This window comes from Candida margitis (assembly GCF_024628925.1).
Source record: "Candida margitis strain CBS 14175 chromosome Unknown scaffold5, whole genome shotgun sequence".
Classification (NCBI taxonomy): Eukaryota; Fungi; Ascomycota; class Pichiomycetes; order Serinales; family Debaryomycetaceae; genus Lodderomyces; species Lodderomyces margitis.
The window spans coordinates 190,458-200,439 of record NW_026261914.1 but is presented as its reverse complement, the minus strand read 5'-3'; the positions used below and the strand labels follow the sequence as shown (position 1 = coordinate 200,439).

General features: G+C 38.2%; 3 protein-coding genes across 3 annotated transcripts; 1 reads left to right on the top strand and 2 right to left on the bottom strand. All coding sequences in view use genetic code 12, as the record gives it.

Annotated features, from left to right (window-relative positions):
• Positions 1-1,165: 1,165 nt before the first annotated feature.
• On the top strand, positions 1,166-3,196 carry ACS1 (acetate--CoA ligase 1; the record flags this gene model as incomplete). The annotated part of the gene is made up of 1 exon (XM_051817621.1): positions 1,166-3,196. One exon carries the CDS (start codon positions 1,166-1,168, stop codon positions 3,194-3,196), a length of 2,031 nt encoding a protein of 676 aa, XP_051669192.1.
• A 255-nt stretch (positions 3,197-3,451) lies between these two features.
• On the bottom strand, positions 3,452-4,291 carry HEM4 (uroporphyrinogen-III synthase; the record flags this gene model as incomplete). The annotated part of the gene is made up of 1 exon (XM_051817620.1): positions 3,452-4,291. The coding sequence occupies one exon, from the start codon at positions 4,289-4,291 to the stop codon at positions 3,452-3,454; it is 840 nt and encodes a 279-aa protein (XP_051669191.1).
• A 307-nt stretch (positions 4,292-4,598) lies between these two features.
• Positions 4,599-8,441, bottom strand: SPT23 (Spt23p; the record flags this gene model as incomplete). The annotated part of the gene is made up of 1 exon (XM_051817619.1): positions 4,599-8,441. One exon carries the CDS (start codon positions 8,439-8,441, stop codon positions 4,599-4,601), a length of 3,843 nt encoding a protein of 1,280 aa, XP_051669190.1.
• Positions 8,442-9,982: the final 1,541 nt, after the last annotated feature.

Genomic DNA, 9,982 nt, shown 5'->3' with positions numbered 1-9,982 from the left:
ATTAAAAAAAAAAAAAATTAGAAAAAAGGACAAATTATTATCCAGGAAGTCACTTCTTTAAGGGGACTCTTGCCAAATGCACATGCAATTGCATCACTTTTGAACCATGACGTGTTTCTCAGTCATCCATGGGACGATGTGACTGGAAAATTTAAAAGAAAAAAGCGTCTGTTTACACGAGCAGATCTTGCACTTCGCTTATTTGATTTTAAGGCGTCTATCGTAAAAGAGAAAAAAAAACAAAACAAAACAACAAAAGTATAAACCAAGGGGGAATAGTGCTAAAACCAAATCAATTGATACCTTAGTCAACCAGTCCATATCCACGCACCAAAAGAAAGCAAAGAGAATTAAAATTATCACCTCAAACTTAAAAGAAGGTGAATTTTGTTTGGTATAAAGGTCTCTATATTGTTCTTATTTATCTTCTCTGTGGATAACATTTTATTTGACTCTCCTTCGTAGTCAGTTTGTGTAAGTTTCGGGCTTTTTCTTGAAAAAAATAAAAAAAATACCCAACAACAACAACAACATCAACCAGAAACAAACAAACAAAACACAAATTTAAAGTACAAAATTTACTTACTAAATACCGACTGTTACTATTATTTTTATTATTATTTTAGGTTATTTTTCTTTTTTTTATTGTGCTAAATGAGGTGGTGCTCCTCGGAGTGGTGCTCGGAGTGGTGGTGGCAGTGGTAAGATTTTTACTATAAATACAGAAGCCATTCTCATTTTCCCTTTCACGTCGGATGTTTTCAGTCTTCGTTTTTACAATCACTTTTTGCTTACCACCAACACATTAAAGTAGTCATCTTATTCCACCTATAGACTTTATCCCTCTTAGTTTTTCATTGATTACGAAAATCTCAACAGAAAAGACAAATTCATTTTAAGACAACCTACACAATAAATCCCATAGTGCCCAACGATTTTTTGTTATTTCATAATCACACTTTATTTATTTTAAACTAAAATTATTTTGTTTTTGACCCTTTGCTTTTTGTCCTTTTAACAAAATAGTCTTTTGTTTCCCAGCGTCTAAATTTATTACTTAGTTACATATAATAGACTTTACACGCCGAATCTCCACACGTGAAAAACAAAAAACAATTTAAAAACAGTCGTTCCCCCGTATAGCCTAATCTCAATCAAAAAAAAAATGCCAGAATCCAAACATTCACATATTTCTTTAGATCACGAGGCCATGCAACAACCGCCCAAGGGCTTCTATGAACGGTCGAAATCGAAGCCAAATTTAGCTGACTTTGCCACTTATCAAAAATTATACCGTCAATCAATTGAAAACCCCAATGAATTCTTTGGCGAACAAGCTAAACAAAACTTGGATTGGTATAAGCCGTTTGACTTGGCTAGATTCCCTGCTTCTAGTGAAGACGATTTCAAAAATGGTGATTTGCCCGCTTGGTTTGTCAATGGTGAATTGAATGCTTGTTATAATGCCGTTGACAGATGGGCTATCAAGAACCCCAACAAACCTGCCATTATTTATGAAGCTGATGAGGTCAATGAAGGTAGGATTATTACATATGGAGAGTTGTTGAAAGAAGTTAGTAAATTGGCTCAAGCTTTGGTTAAGTTGGGAGTTAAAAAGGGCGATTCAGTAGCTGTTTATTTGCCAATGATTCCTGAAGCCATTGTCACTTTGTTGGCAATTGTCCGTATTGGTGCTGTCCACTCGGTGGTGTTTGCTGGATTCTCCAGTGCTTCTTTGAGAGATAGAATTTTAGATGCTGACTCGAGAATTGTTATTACTGCCGATGAATCCAAGAGAGGTGGAAAGACTATCGAAACAAAGAGAATTGTTGATGACGCATTGAAGGAATGTCCTGATGTCAGAAATGTTATAGTTTTCAAGAGAACTGGCAACTCTCATGTTCCATTCACCAAAGGTAGAGATTTATGGTGGCATGAAGAGTTGGCTAAATATGGATCCTACTTCCCACCAACGCCAGTCAATTCGGAAGACCCCTTGTTTTTGTTGTATACTTCAGGTTCCACCGGAAAACCAAAAGGTGTCCAACATACCACTGCTGGTTACTTATTGGGAGCATTGCTCACGACCAAGTATGTGTTTGATGTGCATGAGGATGATATCTTGTTTACTGCTGGTGATATCGGTTGGATTACTGGCCACACCTACGTTGTTTATGGTCCATTGTTGAATGGTGCTACATCAGTCGTTTTCGAAGGTACCCCTGCATACCCTAATTTCTCAAGATACTGGGAAATTGTTGACAAGTACAAGGTTAATCAATTCTATGTTGCACCAACAGCTTTAAGATTGTTGAAACGTGCTGGTACCAAGTTTGTTCAACCATATGATTTAAGTTCTTTGAGAGTGTTGGGATCAGTTGGTGAACCAATTGCTGCTGAAGTATGGCACTGGTATAACGATAACATTGGTAGAGGCAAGGCACACATTGTTGATACCTATTGGCAAACCGAATCTGGGTCTCACTTGTTGACTCCTTTGGCTGGTGTCACTCCTACTAAACCCGGATCAGCCTCCTTGCCTTTCTTTGGCGTTGATCCTAAGATCTTGGACCCAACAACTGGTGAAGAATTGAATGGTAACGATGTTGAAGGTGTGTTGGCTATCAAATCTGCCTGGCCATCAATCACAAGAGGTATTTTCAATGACTACAATAGATTTATCGATACTTATTTAGCACCATACCCTAACCACTATTTCACCGGAGATGGAGCTGCTCGTGACTTGGACGGATTCTACTGGATCTTGGGTAGAGTTGATGATGTTGTCAATGTTAGTGGCCACAGATTATCTACTGCTGAAATTGAAGCCGCTTTAATTGAAGACGAATTGGTTGCCGAAAGTGCTGTTGTTGGATACGCCGATGACTTGACTGGTCAAGCCGTGGCTGCGTATGTCTCACTTAAAAAGGATAAATTGGGCGACAATGAAGATTATGACGCTATCAAGAAGGAGTTGATTTTGACTGTTCGTAAAGAAATTGGACCATTTGCTGCACCAAAATTGATTTTATTGGTTGACGATTTGCCAAAGACTAGATCAGGTAAGATTATGAGACGTATTTTACGAAAAGTTTTGGCGGGTGAAGCTGATCAACTTGGTGATACTTCAACATTGTCCAACCCACAAGTTGTTCAACAAATCATTGATGTTGTTAATGAAGCAATTAAAAAGTGATTAACCATCACCCTGATTGATTTGATTTACACTTTGTTTACTTTTTTACATAAATCAAACAATGACAAAATGTTTGATATAGTTCTATCTCATTGTGTTTGTTTCTAGTTTTCTATTTATTTTAATTCAACACTGATTTATCAAAGAGCGATTCTATTGTAGCTACTGAAAGGGAAAAGAACCTAACAATTAGATTATAGCATATATATACATGAATACATAAATAAGGTGCGATGCCTCAAATGTCTATATTCTCTAATCAGACTTGAGTATCCCATCCACTAAATTTGCTGCATCTGGTTTGGCAGCAATGGTATTAGGGATCAATCCATTGGTCAAGAGATATTCCTCCGTAGTAGGTCCAATACTAGCCAACTTCCACCGTTTATTTCCTCTAGACTCAGACATACTGTCGTTTTGCTGTTTCAAGTATTGAACAATCTCCTTAGTTCCCTGTGGACTGAAAAACACAATCCATCCACCAGCGCAAATGTCCAGAGCATCCTTAGTTGTACTTTCACAACCACCATCGACTTGCTCAACAACGGAGTTAAAGTTTCCAATAATGTCGTCCCGTTCACGAGTTTGATACATAACGAATTCTTCAAACTGGTTGAATTTGCCCACATCAATCAATTTCCTAGGAATAATATCCTTTCTAATTTCACCAGTGAAAAATACAACCCTTGTATCTGGTGACAATTCATCCATAATCAATTCAGCCAATTTAGAACCATTCCCAGCATCAACACCACCTCGTACATCAGTAAACCCCACTTCTCGCAATATTTTGCTAGTGGCTGGACCCACAGTGTAGCCCACTTTATGCAAAATTTTCAGTCGTAACTCCAAATCAGTCACTTCACTGATACATTCACGCAACATTTCAACTGCACGTTGCGACGTGATTATGAAATATAATGTGTTTTCAACAAATGCATCTGATGTAAGATAGGCTAGCGTTTGGGCTTTGTCCTTGTGAGTATGGTGAAGTAATGGGATGAAATGTGGGTTGTAAGAATTGGCTATGAGTAAGTCATGGTACGGGTCTTTGGGCGTACTAGGGTTCTTTAGTAGAATAACCGTATTTTTCATTATGCTAGCCCACAAGGATAATGCTAATCTGGTTTACAAGAAGGAATAGAAACTGATTTGTAATTGAAGCCTTGTGATACGATCGATTCTTTTTTTTTGCTTTTAGTTATTGGAGTGCGGCTCGTGCGCGAAGAGCTTTATAATGTTGCACCACAAACCGGGATCTACAGCAAAGTTGTATCAAAAAAAGTCAATCATTAAAATTTATATTAAACATTACAAGCTACAGTATATTAAAACTGAAATACAAAAAAAAACATATCACATCGTCATTAATTTAAAAAAGAACTGTTGTGCTTTCTCTCTCTTAGAAATCAACAACGCGTCGTATCGCAGTAGTTGCAGTATTTCCTGCTGCGGCAACTTTGCCTCCACTTGTGCTCTTAAACACCTTGGTAATACGCTCATTACCAACCATGGGATTACCCACTGTGTTCCTCACAAACTCCTTGGCATAGTCAAGTTGCTTGAAATTGTAACCAACAACGTAAACCATAAAGAATAGGGCAAATATAACAACCAATGCAGGAATCCAGAAAAATACCAACATCCTATCATGTTCAACTGGTTTCCTTGGATGATTGATATAAGTCACCACCATATCTTCTGACGAGTCGGACGCCAAACCAGGGTCAGTGTCTGTATCAGCAAGCTTAGAGCTAGTTGGCTCGAGGTCAGCCTTAGAATTCGTACTTGAGGTGTTTTCAGCTGATTGGGCTTGTGTTGCATCATTCATTGACTGTTCGAGAGCACTCTTGGGCTTGGCTGTAAGGCTAGACGAAGGCCCAAATGGGAACAAGTCGTCATATTGTGGTAAATCACTATCTTCTTCTTTATTGAACACGTTCTTGACTTTTTGCCACAAACCTGGAGACGACGGTGGTTTGGATGGCTCTTGAGCGTCAGAAGTATGATCCGCATCTCTCGTACACTCTGCACCTTGTGAATGATCTTCTTCTCCATCACTGACTTCAACGTCATCGCCATCACTATACTCATCATCACAATAATCAGCTTCCTCCTCATCATAATCATCTTCAGATTCAAATTCTGAATCAGCAAATTCCGATGAATAGTTCCTATTACCTTCCCAAGCAGAAATAGCACTATCATGTTGATCCTGGCTTTGAAGATCCCTCCTGTGTACTTCATCGTCCTGGCTCATCTTTGAAATGTGGCGTCCATAGTCATCGTCAAACATCGAATCCAACGAATCAAAAGACGTTGTCTTCTTAATGACATTAGCATCGTCTTCTCCAATGTCCAGTGATAACTGATGCTGCTGCTGTTGTTGCAACGACTGCTCTTCGTATTCCTTAAACATATCAATAACGTTCAAGTCACAATAGTCGCGCAAGTATTTATCATTCAGCAACTTCAAGTTCCAATTGGATTTACACTCAATGAATAACTGAATCAACTTGCGATGACCACACATTGAGGCCAAAAACAATGGCGTCAAACCTTGGTTATCCTTAACGTCTATTTTACAGCCATGGGTGACCAAAAATTTGATCAACTTGTGATAGTTCTTCATCGTGGCTAAATGCAACAACGTTTGACCTTGGGTATTAGCAAGTTGCCAATTGGGTATAATGATTGGGCAATTTGGCAAATCAACCAAGGAAAGAAGTCTTATCAAAATCACTTGCGTGGACAAACCAGAGGATGTTAATTTCTTTAAAGAAGCGTGAGCACTATTGAACCAATCATGAACGTCTTCTTGACTCTGAGCCAAATTTGTGGGTGATGCCGTCATCGAGTTTGGTGCAGTACCATTACTATTACCTCCAGTGCTGGCATCACTACCAACAATTCTCTTGGCGATGTTCTTTGCATCTTCCAATTTACCATTCATTTTCAATCCCACTATTTGCAAGGCCAATTCAATCAATTGTCGGTCTGTATCGTCAGTGTAGGTGAATATCTGTTGTTGCTGAGGTCCACCAATTATTGAGGACTCCTCATTTTCAAAACTAACCAAAACTTGCCCTGGCTGCAGTGCTGGAGGCAAGTACGTCACAATTGTAGTTTCAGACCAGCAATGGGTAGCCAACGCTTGGTTAGGACCAAATTTAACCAGTAAACCAGGACGGAAATTAAAGCCCAATAGCGTAATTTCAATACCACCACGTATGGGCCCCTGAGCAGGTATGATTCGTTGTATTGATGGCAAGCGTTGCAAGGTCTGCTGTTGAGATGATGACGAAGACGATTGCGGAGTTTGCATTTGCTGCAACTGTGGATTTGGGGGAGGGTGTTGAGTGCCCATAGGCGATAATCCAGCGTACAGTGGTTGTTTCATAAAATGAATGTTGGTCGATGTGTTGGTATCACTGTTGCTTAATGGCGAATAACCACTTATACTACCGTTGTACATTGGATTGGCAGAAGCATTGTATGAATCATCAACTGACAATTTCTTACGTTTGAGGCCGCGACTTGATTCGGCATCAGTGTTTGTTTGCACTTCAGATGCAGACTCATCCACCGAATTTGGCGACGAATGATGTCCAAACTCATTGTTGGAAAACTTGTGTTCATTTTCGGAATCAGAGTTTGAGATTCTTTTCTTTTTGCTTCCCGTATCATCTAGTGCCTGTAAATTGACTGATGATCCAACAACCGAATTAGGCAACGAATCTTTGGTCAATGGAATATTCTTTTTGCGATCCATAATCATAATCGGCGAAGATAATTGCTTAGCTACAACTTCGCCTTTATTATTCTTTATCAAAATCAACACTCTAAATCCTGTCAGTTCCTTATGGTGTCTGCAATAACATATTATTCTTGCAGATAACTCAATTGACTTTGAATTGTTGTTCTTCAACCCTGAAGGCGATGGGAATGAAACAATCTCTTTACAGTTGAATATTATTGCCTTTTTCATCATTTTCTCATCAGCCCAACTAGTTGAATTGTTTTTTATAGCAGCAGGTGTTTTAGAAGATGAAGGCGAGGTGGTATTAGCAGCAGCAGCAGCAGCAGGGGTGGTGGCACTGAATTGACCTTCATCCATTTCCCCTGCAGCTTTCCCACGAGAGGCTCTTTTTTGTTCTCTTTTGATACACCTCGAGCAGATGTTACACGACTGTTGTAAATCAGAAGTGAGCACATAAGCATCCAAAAACAACAAATTTTCCCTCAATCTAGGGTGCAAAGTTTCCAATGGATCTGACAAGCAAAACTTGTTTTTGGATATAAGGTCTTGTGGCACGTATAACAAGGCTTGATTTGGGGCGGGATTTAAAGTTATATCACATCTAATTTGAGTTTCCACACGCGAGTGACTAGGTAAAGCAGACAATGCCATTTTATGTGGCAACTTACTCATAGCTTCTGAGGAGAAATCCAAATACGAAGGATCAGGGATATCGACGGTCTTTGGTGCGGCATTGATACGATGACAGCCGAATTTTAGTTTGTTCAATTCTTCCCTAACAAATTCGTACTCAGATAACGAGGTTGGGTTTGACTGTACAACAGCGTGGCCGTTGGAGATTGATTTCGTTTCTTCAGGGGATGTCATGGCATTAGGGGTATGGAATATTGAGTTGGTTATCGAGTTCTGGTGAGTCTGCGCCTCATGCTTAGACAGGAGGGGATCGTGTGAAAAGTTCGAGTCATGAGGTAACTCCATGTACAAATAGTCGTTATCTTGTGGAGAAATACCATCAACATTCATATCAAGGCCATTATTGTGATTACTGCCATTTGGCAAATCTGAAAATTGAGGGAAATTACTTCCATTTATGCCATGTTCAAATGTATTTGACTCAACAGGGATATCATTCGTGTTGTCAGTTAAAGCATATAGCGAGTTCATCAATGTTTCTCCTGGGAATTGTTCCTGTTTGATCTTTGGATTGTTGCTGTTTCTGTCACCATTGTCGTTATTAATATTAGTGTTGTTGTTGGGCGTGGTTGTTCCCATTGAGTCGTAAACTCTTTGGTCTAAAAACTCATCTAGTATATCGTGGTTTTCATCCAAAAGTCTTGTGTGTGAGTTGCGACTACTTAGAATACTGTGAAAGTCAGTATGACTATTGCTATTGTTGCTATTGTTGTTGTTATTGCCTTCGTTGTTGTTAGTGTGGTTGCTAAAGAAATCATGTGGTGCATGATCTTCATGTGCAACAAAACTCATAGTTGGAATAAAAGAGGAGATGTATTAAAAAAAATGTGTGAGTGATTGTCTCTCTCTTTATGTCTCTATATTTCTGTCTTATGTTGAATAAGTTATAATCTTCTTGTTGTAGATGTAGATATATATATATATATATAGTTGTTGGTGTATTTGGTTGTTGTCGTTACTGGTAAGGTAGAAATTAAAAAAAAAAAAAAAATAAAAAAAGAAAGGATGAAATTGGTTTTGAAATGGGTATTTTTTTTCATTTAAATTTAAATTTAAATTTTATTTTTATTTTTTTATTTTTCTTTTAAACTGTTTTTGTCTGAGATCAGTGAGTGAGTGGGTGGGTGATTGTGCGTGTACTATTGACTAAAAAGAAGTTAAAAATAAAACAATTTTATTTTAAGCTTTTTTTTTTTATTTTTATGCTTTGGGAAAATTCAGCTTTGGAGTGAGGTTTACGTGTTCATAGATGGTTGCTGTATTTTGCAGAGCTATACCAATGTGTATATTATTATACAATCATGGCAGCCCTTTGTGTGTTATTTACTATTGTTTTTTTCAAGGCGTAAATCTTCAATAAAAAACAGAATTGAAACCTTGACAAAAACGTTTACGGTGAAACCTTCACTTCGGTGCTTAAAGCTCCTTTGGGAGCAAACTACCTGATACGTACTTCCCATTCGTAGTTATAACTTCCTTAGATCTTTCAACACCGTTATCTCAAGAGCCATAACCTCTTTACGGGAGAACAGATCTAGAGTCTTAGATCTCTTTCTTTTACTAATACAGTACAAAAAATAGAAACAATGGTGTTTGCTTTCGCTTGTACACAAATAGGCTTTTGAGCAAGTGTTTTTTTGGCTGTTGCTTAGCTTTAGCTCCGGAGACTTTGCCACCGAGGCACAATATTTATATTTGATAAGAAAAGGAGGATAGTGAGTGGCAAGCGTTTGCCCATGACAACGTGTCTTGCATTGGTCGTATCTGTGCTCAAATGTGACTATAACATGGGCCAAGTAAAGGAGCCCTATTTTTTTGGCAAATTACACTTATTCCTACCCCTCAATTCTACAGTGTTACTTGTCTTGTGATTATAGACTTACCTAGAGCCGACACTAACAGAGCTGGAATCTCGTAGATAACTTCAAAGTAGTTGTATTGAAGTTGACACGTATCTTATCTCCCTCTTCACTAAGATTTGTTCTTCCACATTTGACTGCAAAAAAACATTGAATGCGCGGTCCCCTTTTTTTACTCAACATTCAACATTTCTTTTTGATTCTTCCTGCATAGTAATACAAATTATTTTTGTTGGGGTTATATTACATAAGTTATCACGTAATACAATATCATTCGTCTTTTTTTTCCTTTTTTTGCAACAAATACATACATCTTCTTATTTTCTGATTACAAACTGAATTAGGCAAATCAAAATGAACACATTCAGACACATTCTCTTTAGGCACACAAATGAAAAAAGGGTCACGCTCTAAAGTGGTAATAAAGCCCTTCATAAATTACTTCTATAACAATATGCTTTACTCGAGTGTGTA